This window comes from Marmota monax, unplaced genomic scaffold (assembly GCF_021218885.2).
Source record: "Marmota monax isolate L192 unplaced genomic scaffold, Marmota_monax_Labrador192_F-V1.1 WCK01_AAM20220418_F8-fsc00125, whole genome shotgun sequence".
Taxonomy (NCBI): domain Eukaryota; kingdom Metazoa; phylum Chordata; class Mammalia; order Rodentia; family Sciuridae; genus Marmota; species Marmota monax.
In genome coordinates this window covers 10,041,386-10,056,962 of record NW_026695235.1, presented here as the reverse complement: position 1 = coordinate 10,056,962, position 15,577 = coordinate 10,041,386, and the positions used below count along the sequence as shown (strand labels likewise).

Sequence of the window (15,577 nt, the reverse complement as noted above, 5' to 3'; positions counted from 1 at the left end):
CTCAAAATAAAAAATTAAAAGGTCTGGGGATGTAGCTCAGTGATTAAGCACCCGAGGTTCAGTCCCCAGGACGAAATAAACAACAACAATAACAAAAACAAGTGAAGGAGACCCATCTGTAGCTCAGTCTCACTGAACAAATCCCTCCTGTAGGGCCAGGTTCCCTTTTCTTCCTGTTCATAAATACTAAATTTTTAGGGGCTGGGGATATAGCTCAGCTGTCTCCCATGGGCTTGACTCCCATGTACAAGGCCCTGGGTTCAATCCCCAGCACCACACACACACACAACACACATACACACACACACAGAGACAAGACTAAATTTTCAGAGGCTCACTTCCAGGCATGTCAGACTTGCTGGGCACTTTTTAATCCCTTCATCTTTTAAGAGATGGTTGACCCCACACCCACCCAACCACACACATTTTTCTTAACCCTATCATTTCCTGTATCTCGGTTTCTGTTTTAATGTTTCTTACTTTGTTGTTATTTTTTTAATCTTTACTTTAGAATTCCCTGGTTTTTAAGAATTCTTGTAGTTTGCAAGCTTTGTATCCATTTTAACTCGTTTTTTGTTGTCTTACAACTTTACCTGATGTCTTGATTTCACAACTTAGAATGGCTCTGTGGGCTCCCCACTCTGAGATCTGACAAAATTGGCACACAGCTAAGCCCAGTGACGGTGGGTGTTATAAGATAAGGAGGGACGGGGCATGCGCTGGCTCACACCCTGTTTGTTCTTCTGGGCAGCTCTGTTTACCATTTCACGCGGTGCATTTGAGCGCTCCTGCTTTTACCTGCCTGGGATTTTACCCTCCTCTGTCTGCCCCGCCCTGTCTTCCTTGGCCCTCCTAGATGGCCGTGGATCTCTGTCCCAGGAGCCTCTCCACGGCTCACGCGGCTGTTTGCGCCCTCTCAAGGGTTGCTTGTGACGATCACCTTTCCCACCGCTGCTCAGTGGTCACAGGCAGACGCAGGCCCAAGCTGGCTCCCCCAGGTCCCTCATGGGAGCTTCTGCTGGGCGTCCTGTGGCCCCCCAAGATAGCCATCTTCTCTGGTCCCTTCCTGTTTGGGACACAGCACCAAGACTCTTACACTTGAAGAAGGGTTGCCTGGGCTCTACACGCCTGAGTCACGTGTTCCTCTGAACAGCATATATACGTTTCTCTAGTACTTGAGGGAAACCTGAGCCTGTCTTACTCTTTCCTTTTCTCCCTGGCACCTGGAGATTGCTTCCTTGGCCTCGCAGTTCCACGGTATCCGTCCGACTTCACACTGGTTGGCGGATTCAACTTTCCTGGACAAAGGGGCTCAACTTTCCCATTGGTCTTCTAGGGCTGCCGTAGCACATACCCCTGCCGGGGCATCATAAAACAACACACGCCTATTCTCTCCAGGTTCTGGAGGGGAGAAGTCCAAACTCTAGGTGTCGGCAGGGCTGAGAGCCCCAGAAAGGCTCTAAGGGGAGTCCCTCCTGCCTTGTCTGGCTTTCAGTTTGACCAGAAACCCCTGGCATCCCGTTCACTCTGCGCTGACAGGTGCCGAGAATGGATGTGGACACCTGTCAGTGCGTCATACTGTCTGTCCGTCTTTGAGGTGGGCCTGTCTCTGAGCCTCCTCACTGCCTGCAGAGCTGGCTTCCATGCCACATGTGTGGTCCATGCGGAAGAGTGAGGCCTGGGGTCTTACCATTGGAATGGGTTCCAACGCACCCTGTCTAGTGCCAAGGCTAGTGCCTGACCAGCAGACACCAGTAGGAGCTGACACGGACTGACACACCCACGTCACATGGCCCTGTGTCCTCCCCGTCCTGTCCACGTCCTGAGTGTAAATGTTCCCTGGGGGCAAGATGAGCTTTGAAGCTGCTGGGTGAAGGGGTTTGGGAGGGTGAAGACCAACAGAGCCCTAGAACACTTGGGATCCCTTCCTGGGGCCAGTCCAGGGGTCCCAGCTTTCAAGAGGGCAGTGTGCCTGCGAGGCAAGGGATGTCGCCAGCCTCGAGGTTGACTCCTGCACACGGTTGCAGAGGTTTTTCTTGGTCATCAAAGCCACAGATGATAAAAGCTATGGGATCTTGAACAGGAGCAGCTATCCCCCAGGCCTGCTGTCAGTCTCAGAAGCATGCCACGTCACCCGCGTTTCCCGGGTCTCTCTGGCAACCTCGCACCCAGCAGCTGCAAGACGCAGGCGAAATGCCAGCACGGCCCAGCCGTCCAGCGCCCGCGGGCTCTGCCAGGCAGGCGTGCATTCCATGTCCACACTGGCGGCTCCCACACCCCAGGCCTGGCTGAGGTGGCAGCAAGACTATTGTCCTCCATACAATAGTCCCAGTGCCCGGGAGCTTTCTGGGCAGACATTCCGCCCTGCTCTCCTGGGTCTGGAATTCCACCCCTGCCTCCCACCTCATAAACAGGCTTGTTGACACCGTCCTGGGCCTTGCTGCTCCTTTGCAGAGGCAGAGAACACAGCACAGAGACAGTCAGACTCAGGCGTGGGCTGCAGTGCTTCACACCGACCATCTCTTCTCATTGCCCAGGAGTTCAGGACAGTCACACCTCCCTGAGATTTCCTTAGAAGTCAGTTTTCAAGAGCATTCAGTCCAGAGCTGTGGCCATGTAAGCAGGCCACCAGGTGACAGGTCATTCTTACATATTCAATCTGAGGACAGAAGTTGCCCCAAATAAACAAAGCAGGCTCCAAGTCAGGAGTGGATGAAAATCCAGGGGCAGAAACCCCCGGAGGTCATTCCGCAGCATCAGAGGCAGACACGTTAACACTATTTGTGCTCCCTGAGATGCAGCCCCACCTGTCCAAGGAGTTCAACGGCAAAGGAAAAAAGACCATCAACGCCTACAAGTTTCCCAGGATGCACTGAAGTACCTGGCGCTCCAAAACTCAGCCTGTGGGCTTCTTCCAGACCCCTCATCCCGCACAACTCAGAAATACAATCTGCGGCTGTCTTTACGTGGACTGACACACTCACGTCACATGGCCCTGTGTCCTCCTCCTCCTATCCATGTCCCAGGGATTTCTAAAATCACAACCTGCATCTTTGGGTTCACTTCATGTGCATGCACTCCTACTGTATGCACACTTGTGTGCACACCAGCCCAGCTCTAGACTACATCATTCAGACTCCTAAAAGGATACTGAAGTCACAAATTCAGAAAATGCTTTCACACATTCAAAGCGTGACCTAACCTGACTCAGAAGCATATATGACATCATGGCATGGGTACTTTATAACCAAGAAAACCAGCAACCGGGAGAGGTGGGAAGGTCCAGCAAGATCTGAGGTCTTGCCTCCTGCCTGCTACTCTCCCACACTGTGCAGCTTCTGCAGAGTCCACTGCTCCACTTCCTCCTGACACAGTGGCCCAAGGGGAAACCTGCCTCCACCAGAGATGGGTCTGTTGTTCCCATCCTCGTTGACTTTTTTTTGGTGGGGAAGGGAGGGGTACCAGGGATTGAACTCAGGGGCACTTGACCACTGAGCCCCATCCCCAGCCCTATTTTGTATTTTACTTAGAGACAGGGTCTCACTGAGCTGCCTAGTGTCTCCCTGTTGCTGAGGCTAGCTTTGAACTCATGATCCTCCTGCCTCAGCCTCTGGGATTAACAGGCTCATTGACTTTTCATTCCTTCAATCCCAGCAGGCTCAGAGGGCCTCTGCAGGCAGGGCTGGGTCCTTCCTGTGCAGGGCCCTGGACAGGGAGTCAGAGCAGTAACAGGGTGTGTGTGTGTGTGTGTGTGTGTGCGTGCGCTGGGGGCGGGGCCGGGTGTCCTGGCCCCTGCGGAGTCCAAGATCCAGAGGAAAAAAACAACTTTCCCCAGGCACTTGACCTCTGAAGCTGTGATCCAGACAGATTAGGAAGGCAGAACTGCAAGAATTGAGCAAACTCACTTTTTTGTCAACGTCTTAGAAGCAGCAAAACCCAAAGCAAGCTCCCTCCAGCCACTACTCTCTTTCCCGCGACCGCCAAGCACCCACCATGGGCCACCATGGGCCACCATGGGTCTCAACCTCTCCCTTCCCTTTTGGTCAGCAACCTGCCAAGATGGAGCTTCCGACATACCCTCCAGGGCCGACCAAGCTCACCAGCAACCTTGGGCACCCTTATCCCATGGTCGTCTGGCCTGATGGAGGCCCTGGTGTTCTGTGACTTCAGAAGTACTGCTGTCCTGTTTCCCTCCTTCTCTGTCACAGGGACTTCTTCCCCTGCCTTAAGTGGAGAGGGTTCCGGAGGATTCCATACCCCGGGGCCTACACACCATTACCACGCTGGAGCCCAACTTCTCCAATGACAGTCCCTGCACAGGGTGCCCTCTGTGACAGCAGGATGCACATATGGGCATCTCTCTATCCCAGTGCTTTGGACAGTGCCAGGGCCTAGTAGGTACTCAGTAGAGTTGTTGAGTGACTCAGTGAAAGTCAGGGCTGAGAGCCTTCCAGGGAGGGAGACAGCAGGGGGTGCGTACAGCAGGCAAAGGAAGGCTGTCAATCCACTTGTAAAGCAATCTGCAGGAGCACCTTCCAGGTATGGGCAACATCGGAGAGGGTGGAAGACCTTGGATGGCTTACTCTAGAGGACCAGAAGGAAGACGTGGAGGAATCCTGCCCCCACAATAGCAATCTGTCATTATGGTACTTACTTCTCTAATGTGCTCCCCGAATGAGATACATAATCAGGAGGCAGAGCCGACCATCACACACATGGTATGGCGGGTGGGCCCTGGATGGGTCACACGCACAACATTCCTCCTACGTCTCAAGCAAGCCCCTAGAAGCCGGTCTGCCCTGTGTCTCAAGAATTCCACCTCTGCTTCCTGAGCAGGAGGGCTGGATGCACACATGCCTTGGGGTCAAACCATGTCCTGCTACCTGGAGCCCGTGCAGGGGAGGTCCCCCTCACCTCCTCCAGGAAGAGGGTGAAGAGGGTGAAGATGTGCAGTTTTAGACACCCAGGTGGAAATATAGTCAATAAAATTCAGTTGTTGGTGACCCCTGGTGCAAACTCACGACATCCCAAGGGACATAAATCTCCAGCCAAGGAAATTGGGCTTATCCCGGAGCAATCTGAATCTAAGGGATTCTTCAGGAAGGTTCCTTTAGGGATGTGCTTGGGCACATGCCTGGCCCTGCTAGATAGAGCTTACTCAGCTTTATAAAGGCATGTACTAGGGGCCTTTTTGCTTCTTTTTATACAATTATAAACACCTTGTCTGAGTCTGGGTTTTGCTGCTACTACAGACTGGGAGAATCACAAGCAAGGGGATTATTTGATGGACATGCTGTGGAGGCTGAAGTCCTGGATGGAAGGGCTGCATCTGGTGAGGGCCGTCTTGCTGGGTCACAATCTGGTGGGTGCTTCACACAGCAAGAGAACCCAGCTGCCAGCTAAGTACCTCTGCCCTGGCCGGAATCCATCCCAAGCCCAGTCCTCCACACCTCAGCACCTCTGGGAGACCCGCCTCCCAACACCATCATGAGCTTTAGCAGGAACGATCGTTCCCAACACGTCTCTCACCCTTTCTGCCAGGATGGGGGCTCAGGACAAGGCACACATAGTGCCCGTCTCTGTGACCGGACAGAGTCCCACGTCCCACAGACAGCCTCCAAGAGGAATGTGATCCACACGTTTCTGATTTTTGGCACCCCTGAATTCTTTCATTGTCCCTAATTCCTCCAAGTTGCCATCTCGTCCCTCAGTGAGCTTTGAGGGCAAAGCCTTTTCCTTAGTCCATTTTGGATGGTCCCCCAAGTCAAAGGGATGTACCCCTTCGACTAATAGGAATACACTCATCTCTTGTTCCTTCAGATGCGAAGTATTATGGTTTGGAGGTGATATGTCCCCCAAGAGATCCTTTGTCAATGCAGGAAAGTTCAGAGGTGAAATGACTGTATTGTGAGAGCCATAACCTAATCAGTCCATCCTAGTGTGAATGGGCTGACCAGGGTGGTCACTGTAGCAGGTGGGTGTGGCTGGAGGACTGGTGGCTGGAGGGGTGGTGGCTGGGGGGTGCTCGGGAAGGCTGCATCTTCTGATGGCCCTTCTCCCCTCTCTCTCTGGCTGCTTCCTGACCCCACCATGACGGGAGCAGCTTCCGCCTCTGGGCCCTTCCCCCCCCGCAACGTGCTGCCTCACCTCGGACCCAGAGCTACAGACTACGAACTCTGAAATCATGACCCCAAACAAACCTTTGCACCTTTCAGTTGTTCTGTTAGGTATTTTGGTCACAGAAATGAAAAGCTGGCTAAAACAGGGGGTCTACAGGGGCTGCACTGGGAGCAGAGGGGACACGGGTAGAGAAAGCCAGCTTGCCACCTCCTGATGTGTGTGTGTGTGCAAAGAGGGCTTTCGGTTTTCGACAATCGGCTAACCTTAGTTAACTTCCCAGTTGCTACACAGATAATTGCAGGCCCACGTCGTGAACTCGCAGCACAACCCAAGTCGGAAGCAAGAAGAGGCAGAGGTCATGGCACCCCATCTTCCTTCACACTCACCCCAACCTTGGCATCTTATCTGCGGCAGGACCGAGCCTGGCCAGCACCCAGGGCAGGCCTGGAGTGGCCAGGGGTGAGTGCTCCTGGGAGCAGCCTTCAGCCCAAAGCAAACTTCTGGTGCAGGGGGACCTTCCTCAGGCAGGCAGCACCCAGGGTGCCCTGTGGTCTCCTGAAGTCCCTGGTGGTGCCGGCTGCACAACCCACTCCTCCCTGCCTCCCTGCCCAGCCCTGGGGTGGGGAAAAGCGAGAGCCTTAGGTCTGGCCATGGTCTGAGGGTGTGTGCCCACCTCACCCCAGCTGGCTAGCTTCAGCAGTGGGCCCCTGGGAGGTGATTGGGTCACTAGGGCCGCACCTGACAAAGGTGCCCAGAGAGCTCTCCCCTGCCACCTGAGGACACAGTGAGAAGAGAGGGTATCATTTCTGTGAACCAGGAAGCAGCCTTCTCCAGAAGGCTGGCAGAAGGCTTCTGGGTAATTTGCCGTAGCACTTCTGAATGAGCTGATATGCTCCCCGAAGACCAGGTGTCACCTCACTCAGTCCCCGGAGGAAACAGGCAGACAGTAGTCCGGAAGCCAGGAGCCTCCCAGGGCCAAGAACTCTCATGAGCTGCAGAAACCTGCACATGGCCTGCACCTGTGTCCCAGGTCCTCCTAATCTCCAGCTGACACACCAAGCAATGGCCCTAAAGACAGTTGTTGATCGCTGCAATAGGTGAAGTGTGGCATAAGGGACAAGCCAGGTGACTCAGCTGGTTGGTGATCAGCCTGGGATTCTCAGACACCACTCTTTTTCAGCCGGTTAATAGATAGGAAAAGTGGCAGATAATTTAAATAATGGCTCATTTAACACCACGGTTCCTAATTGCATTAGCGGCCCATCTGCTGGAGGCAGGCTGCAGGCCCAGCCCACGGCAGCCAGCGCCTTCCGCCCGCCACACGGGCTGTTTGCCCACAGTCCCTACACGTGACAGTCAGCACTGACTTCCTTCATTGGGTTCTTTCAACACCCGGTTCCAGAAATGAGTCTCATTGACTTAAGCACATTGAAGAAAGCAAAAGCTAATTGCCACATTCCATTTCTCCCTAATCTAAAATTAAGGTTGTTTTTTATCAAGGAGGGGAAAAGATCATTTTCAAGAGCCCCACTGAACATGAACAGCTGTCCCAGAACTGGGCTGCAAGGAGGCTGACGCACTTGATTCCGGTTGGCCGTGCGCGCACGTGCAGGCTCGTATGTGGCCTCCCACTGCAGCGGGGCTCCTCCAGAAAAACACGCGCTGGGAGACACAGGGTCCCAGCTGCTCTGGGGAAAACCACAACCCCCAAGTGGATGCAGAGAGGGACGCAGGCTCAGCTGTGGACTCTGAAACGTGGTCACAGCTTGCCGCTGGGTGCCCAGCATGGGCAGATGCAGACTGGCTGCAGAAGTTGAGGTTGAGTGCAGGGGCATTTAGGGTGCAGGAGATGCTTCCGCCAAGAACCTCCAAGGTCACTCAAAGCCAAAACCAAACCCAGCTCAGAATCCTCTGGGAGCCCTGCTACCCTGACGTTGGGACCCTTCCCAGGTGAGAGGAGAATTATGGAGCAGGGGAAGAAGACCCTCTGAGTTTGCAAACTTTTCAAACAATTCATCTTGGTCAATGAAAGTGTAAATGACAAATCACTAAGGTGGAGGGGGGCAGTGTGGATTTTTATCCCAATCCTGAAGCTAATGCTCTTAAGTATGCTGGCAACATGTCCGTTCATGGGATTCATAAGATGACACATTCAAGTTCATTTTCTAGCTCTGGTCCTGGGATATAGCCTGCTAACACTCGCTAAAGAAAGCAGGGTTGTGTGCAAAAACACTGGATTTTTGGTTATGCTAGCTGAATTCAAACCCAGGCTCAATCTGCAGTTGGCTGTGCAACCTTTGAGGTTTATACACCCTACCTGAGTCTCAGTGCTCTCCTGTCACCTGGGTTCATGGTTGTTGCTCTGAGCAGCACCTGAAACCATATATGTATCATATCCCTAGAAATCACCTGGCATATGAGGCTTCAATTACTCAAAGAAGGGCAGGTGAGGATGTCTTCCCAGACCGATCTCCTAAATGTCTCATTGCTAAACCCAACCTGGGCCAGAGTGTTGTCAGCCCTTCATTCTTCCTCTCCCTGCCACTAGTCTGGACTCAGTGGGAAGGGTGCGCACAGCACTGCGGACTGGGCACAGGACGCTCGGTGGTCCTGCCACCACCTGGTCCTCATGCAGGTGATGCTGGGATGGACGTGTGACCTGGGGGAACAGCTGGGGGTGACCACAGCAGAGTTCCGTCCAAGAGGGTCCAACTGAAGGGCCACACAGACCGCCGTCTCGATGTCTGTTTTCGGCCCTGTCTCAGCCAGCGCCCACAGGGTCCCCTGGTGCCCAAGCTCCTCTGATCCCTTTCCCTCAGCCCCCATCTCTGAGAGCCTGTGTGTCCTGACTACCCTGATCACAGTGCCTTTGTGGAAGCCTCGCCTCCCACTGCTTTCCTGGGTGACCCTGGCAGCTTCCACAAAGGTGAAGATGAATGCATGGGTGGGTGGAGGGGTGGGTGGACGGGTGGGTGGGTGGGTGGGTGGATGGGTGGGTGGATAGATGGGTGGATGGATGGGTGGGTAGATGGGTGGATGGATGGGTAGATGATGGATGGGTGGGTGGATAGATGGGTGGGTGGATAGATGGGTGGATGGATGGGTGGATGAATGGATGGATGGATGGGTGGATGGATGGATGGGTGGATGGGTAGGTGGATGGATGGATGGGTAGATAGATGGGTGGGTGGATGGGTGGGTGGGTGGATGGATGGGTGGATGGGTAGATGATGGATGGGTGGGTGGATGGATGGGTGGGTGGGTAGATGGGTGGATGGATGGGTAGGTGGATGGATGGATGGTTGGGTGGATGGATGGGTGAGTGGATGGATGGATGATGGATGGGTGGGTGGATGGATGGATGGATGGGTAGATGGATGGGAGGGTAGATAGATGGATAGATGGGTGGGTGGATGGGTGGGTGAATGGATGATAGATGGGTGGGTGGATGGATAGATGGGTGGATGATAGAAGGGTGGGTGGATGGAAGAATGGGTGGGTGAATGGATGAATAGATGGGGAGTGGGTGGATGAATGGATGGGTGGGTGGATGGATGAATGGGTGGATGGGTAGATGAATGAATGGATGGGTGAATGGGTGGATGAATGAATGGATGGGTGGATGGGTGGATGAATGAATGGATGGGTGGATGGGTGGAGGAATGTGAGGATATCAACATCACTGAACCCATTTTGCCCAGGACACTCAAGTCCAGGTAGTTGGAACTCTCTGGCCTGGGGTTTCTCAGGGCAGGATCCCCTCCTGGGTTTGGTGAGTTCTGGGCCTCACAACAACAGCTTCTTCTTGTGTGGCACCTGCGGCAGCCCTCTCTCCCCTTTGGTTGCCACCGCAGCGTGTGAACTAGGCAGAGGATGAAGTAGTGGAAGTCTGAGTGGAGCAAAGCCCTCGTCCTTTTCTCCCTCTGGCACCGGTGCCCCCACTGTGGCCTTGTCGCCTCCCATGCCGCTGTACCCTCCTCCACTGTGGCCACAGCAGTGCCCAGCCCCGCAGCTCTCCTCTGGGAGCGGGGAGTGATGCCTAATGCTGAGGATGATGAAGACGTCCCACACAGACTATGGGGACAGCCGCACAACTCTTTGTTCATACGAAAAGCCACCAGGCTGTGCCCTTCAGTGAATTCCAAGTGATATGTGAACTTTATCTCAAGCTTTAAAATAAATTTTAAAAACAAAAATTAGGGCTGGGGCTGTAGCTCAGTGGTAAAGCGCTTGCCTGGCACGGGTGAGGCGCTGGGTTCGATCCTCAGCACCACATAAAAATAAATAAATAAAATAAAGGTATTGTGTTCATCTACAACTAAAAATATTTAAAGGAAAAAAAATAAATTACACACACAAACCCCAAAAACCTCCTTATTGTCTCTGCTGAACGAGGGGCACCGGGGTGGCCTGTGATGTCTTCCCTCCCGGGAGCGCAGTCATTTCCCGACCTCCCGAGAAGGCAAGAGTCTCAGAGTCACTAGGGCTTTAAACCTCTCCACCCTGAGAAAGCACGAGAGATGCACCCTGCATGTGCCACCCAGTTCCTCCAAGAGTGGGTAGACACACCGAGGGGTGGGGAGAAAGAGAAAGCAAGCCCTAAGCCACCCCCCTTAAAAGCTGTGGCTTCTTCTGGGCACACTGGCACACACCTGTAATTCCAGCAGCTAGGGAGGCTGAGATAGGAGGCTCACAAGTTCAAAGCCAGACTTAGCCACTTAGAGAGGCCCTAAGCAACTCAGCAAGACTCTGTCTCTAAATAAAATATATAAAAAAAAAAAGTGGACCGGGGATGTGGCTTAGTTATTAAGCACCTCTGGGTCAATCCCTGATACTAAAACCCAAAACAAAACACACACCTGTGCTTCCCAGGCCTCTGTCTCCTCCTTCTGTGTGGTGTGCTTCACTGATATCCCCAGGCCCCCTCATCCACACAGGCTGCGGAGAATGAGGCTGACAGCCATGTGCAAGTCCTCCTCGGCACCAGACCAGCCCCCGGGTGCCCCAGGGTCGGGAAGGGGTAGAACCAGACACAGGGGCCCTCTCACCTTCTCACCAGAGCCCACAGAACCATTTGCACAACTGAGGAGCTGTCCCACCTGGGGAGTGTCTCACCTGGGGAGGTATCTAACCCAGGGGGCTGTCCCACCTGAGCAGCTATAGCACCTGGGGGGCTGTCCCACCTGAGCATCTGTCCCACCTGGGGAGCTGTCCCACCTAAGGAACTGTCCCACCAGAAGAGCTGTCCCACCTAGGGAGCTGTCCCACCTGGGGAGGTGTCCCACCTGAGCAGCTGTCCCACCTGGGGAGCTGTCCCACCTGGGGAAGTGTTCCACCTGAGCATCTGTCCCACCTGGGGAGATGTCCCACCTGAGCAGCTGTACCACCTGGGGAGTATCCCACCTGGGAAGTGTCCCACCTGGGGAGCTGTCCCACCTGAGGAGCTGTCCCACCTGAGTGGGTGTCCCACCTGAGGAGCTGTCCCACCAGAAGAGCTGTCCCACCTGGGGAGCTGTCCCACCTGGGGAAGTGTTCCACCTGAGCATCTGTCCCACCTGGGGAGCTGTCCCACCTGGGGAGTATCCCACCTGGGGAGGGTCCCACTGGGGAGCTGTCCCACCTGAGCAGCTGTCCCACCTGGAGAGCTGACCCACCTGAGTGGGTGTCCCACCTGAGGAGCTGTCTGCACATGCGGCATCATCCTCGGGGCTTGGTTCCCTCCGAGTCTGGACATGGAAAGACTAAGCGGGAAGCGAGGCTGAAAGCTGCCTCCTGTTTTTAGTTTCCACAGGCGGGAGCCCCAGGTCAGGAGGAGCAGGATCATTACCGCATGACAGGTGGGCTGGAGACGTCCACTGCTTGGACAGCGTTCTCAGGGGAGACCAGGAAGCAGCGGGTGGAGAGGAGGAGAACAAGCAGCGTTCTCTCCATGCACGACGCCAGGCTCCTGCAGACCCGCCGGGGCTGTGGAGTTTCCGGAAGCCTCTGAGCTCCCGTCTGCCTCCGGGCAGGATGTGGGCCAGCTGATTACAGTCACGTGCGAGTGTCGCAGGCTGGACTTCATTCATTTATTCCAGAAAGACAACGCTCCTTTTCCCAAGGAAAGGACAGGCCCCACTGAACCACGTCAGATAAAGCAGGCGTTAAGAAGAAGCCTGGTCCCCATGGCTGGGCAGTGACGGGAGGACATGGAAGCCTTTCTACCAGCCTCCTCCTACCCAGGGACAGCTGAAACCCTGGGGCCCCGAGAGCCTGTCCTGCGTTTTCAGGGCTTGGGGAACCTAGTGTGCACCTAGGACACAGCTCTGCCTGCACATCTCCCAGGGCCCCCAGGATTCCCCTCAGGCGTAAGTCTAAGTCTTCAGTCCCCCCAAATCTCTGGAGCGTCACTAAATGTCCCCCTTTGTCAAGAGCTGGAAACTGGTTGAGAAGCCACATCAGACCTGAACTTTCAGTAAAAGGACATGGTCAACTTCACCCTGGTCCCCAAAATTCCAATGTTGCCAATGTTTTTAGTGAGAGTCAGAGAAAGAGAGAGAGAGAAGGGTGGGGGAGGGGGAGGGGAGAGGGGGAGGGAAAGGGGGAGAGGGAGAGGGAGAGGAGCCAGGGGAGGGGGAGGGGGAGGGAGAGAAAGCACACTTACCTGCTGCCCCAACAGGAGAGACTTCAGGTCACTGTTGTGCACTGGTCACTCGCCTCTATTCTAAGTATTAGGTGTCCTTTATTACTTTTTTTAATTGCTGTAAAATACGCACCACAAAACTTATCATCTTAACCACTTTAAATGCACAGTTCAGCCTCCTTCAGCCATTTGGTGTGTGGCGGCCACCTCACCTGCAGAGCTCTTCTGACCTAGCGGAGCTGAAGCTCTACACTATGGCCTGCCCGCCCCCCCCCAGCAACTGTCCCTCAGTTGACTACTCGAGGGACCTTGTGTAAGTGGAGTCATGCAGGAGTGGCCTCTGTGGCTGGTCTCTGTCACTGGCACCGTGCTTCCAGGGCTCACCCACGTGGTAGCCTGTGAGGGTGGGATTTCCCTCTTGAGGTTCAATTCCACTGCATGTTGCTATGGCCTGGGTGTCTCTGTCCCCACAGAGGTGGAATCCTCACCCCTAAACTGATGGTATAAAGAAGTGGGCCATAAATAATGGGATTATTGGTTTTATAAAAAGACCCAAAGAGCTCTCGTGAGGTGCAACAAGAAGTCTGCAGCCTACACCCTTGGGAAAGTGCTCTCTGAGACTTGACCACACTGGCATCTTGACCTTGGACTTGCAGGCTCCAGAAGAGTGAGAAATGCATTCATACTCTTTATAAGCCACACAGTCTAACAGCTGTTACAGCAGCTGAACTAAGACATATACACATCTTGTTACTCAATTGTCGGTGAGTGGACACTTGGGCTGCTCCCACCTATCTGCTATTGTGAAGCATGATGTGAACATGAGTGTGCAAATAGCTGTTTGAAACTAGACTCTCCTTTTGATTCTTTAAGGGAAATTCGTTTTTCAATGAATACTTAGCAGCCGCCAGGTGCCAGGTCACAGGGATGAAGGGAATTTGCTTTTTCCTGGCTTCCATGCCTCTTTTCATGACAGGTGTCCATCCCTGTTGCTCTGACTGTGGGACAGTGGGGGACGAAGCACAGTTCACACAGGGTCTATCCACGATTGGGGAGTTGAACTTCTAAGCTCTCTCCTTGGCCACTCAACACCCGTGAAACAGTTAACAATCTGTGTTCATGAAGGTATTCTCAAGGCACCATCACCAATCTGAATACAATGTAAAACACAAAAGTGGTAGGGGGTAAATGGAGAGGTGGGCTGCCAATCAACCATCCATTATTCTGAATTATGCACAAAGATGAGTGGATAATGACCTCGCTGTATTTAAAAATGGCTGGCTGAATGGCCTTGCAAGGAGAGCCCTGGGAGTTGATTTTATCTATGAAAATACATTCTCAACTACTGACTATGATTAAGTGCACTGAAAACAGGAGATGGATGTAAGCTCTCAGGTCACAGAGGCAGGGGCACTTCTTAGCAGCTCGGGGATTACACAGTGTGCTAATGGCCATGGCTGTAACCCAGAGCCACCAGCATTCACCCCCACGTGGATGCCGGGACCCGCCTTTCAGTGAAACCTTAAGATCTGAAACGTCATCTCCCATCTGACACACTCCTCACCCCTCTGCGCAGCCCCACCTGGAACGTGTCACACAGAAAGGCTGCTGTCTGTCCCCTTCTCTAATTCCAGACCAGCCACTTAAGAAGCAGGTTATTTCTAAGCAGTTCATAAGAGGCTTTGATGTTTTTTTTTCTTGTTAAATCCACAAGAAAAAAAAAAAGTATTTTAATGGGCATATGGCAATCAAAGACACCACTCTCTGCCAGAAAGATCTGTTAAAGGCCTTCCCAGTAAATTCTTTTCAGGAAAAACATTAAGTCTCTGCGCACTTTTGCATTTTTACAATGTCCGATACTTTGAAAGGACGCAGACCTTGGAGAGAATGAAAGAAATAGCCCTCTTTTGTGTCTCAGGCAGTGCAATACAGGTGTTTTCCTAACCACAGTAAAAAACAGTCACATGGGCTTCTTCCAGAACATTCTAGAAATAGAAGAAACCCAGAAATCTCCACAGACCCTCAAACACAGGTGAGAACCCTGTGTGCCAAGTGTCATGTGTCTGACGGGCAGCGGTACCACAGATCCTGCCCCTCTCCTTGGGCCTGGGCACCTTTGCCCACTAGCACAGCAGATCCCCAGTTCCGTCTTCTCCTCTGCAGCGTTGATGGTCCCTCCTCTGCCAGGATCGTGCCCACCCACTTGCAGAGAGCATGTTATATCCCCTTAGGAAGGGATCAGGGCAAACTCCACCCACACTTGTCTTCCACTGTAGAAAAACCCCTGGAAACAGCCCACAGGGATCCCAGCTTCCAAATCCTCTGTCCACTTTCATTGGAGCCCACCACCCCACAAAAATGGCTCTTCTCTCCCTCACGTGCCAAAGCTTACCGCCAGGCCCCCTCTCCCTGGTCATCATGGTTGGTTCATGACCCGCTTCCCTCAGCTCCCAGGAACCCACACATCCTGGCTGTGCCTTCCCAGGACCCTCCTCCCCACCTCCTCTAGGGTGCGGGAGCCCAGGCCCCATTCCCGGCCTCCCCTCCTCTCCACCTAGGCTCGTGCACGGGGCGTGCACCTGCTGTCCTGGCTCTAATGCCACCTCTGCACATGGGCTCTCAAGCAGGTGTCTGTCTGGAGCCTCTCGTTTGAATACCCAGCTGCTCCTGGACAGCTGGTCTGAATGTTAGGGAAGGCATTTCCAAAACCACAGCCAACCCCTCAACCATGAGACTCTTCCCAACAGGAAACCCACTCCCCTTTCCCGGACCTTCTCGCCCAGGATCTACCTACAGGGCTTCCCTCTCCTGGGTCTCCTTGGGGTCCGGGAGGTG

The 15,577-nt window shown here is 53.7% G+C and overlaps 1 protein-coding gene across 4 annotated transcripts in view; it reads right to left on the bottom strand.

Moving 5' to 3' along the window:
• Positions 1 to 15,577, bottom strand: part of Bace2 (beta-secretase 2) — an 89,571-nt gene that overhangs the window by 53,357 nt on the left and 20,637 nt on the right. The window contains exon 1 of one of the 4 annotated variants that reach the window (XM_046439100.2): positions 11,792 to 12,105. The exons of the other annotated variants lie outside the window; for them this stretch is intronic. Within the exon in view, the coding sequence (XP_046295056.2) occupies positions 11,792 to 11,944 (153 nt within the window). The 5' untranslated portion in view covers positions 11,945 to 12,105. Of the gene's footprint in view, positions 1 to 11,791; positions 12,106 to 15,577 lie in introns of those variants that run through there. 4 annotated transcript variants of the gene reach the window in all.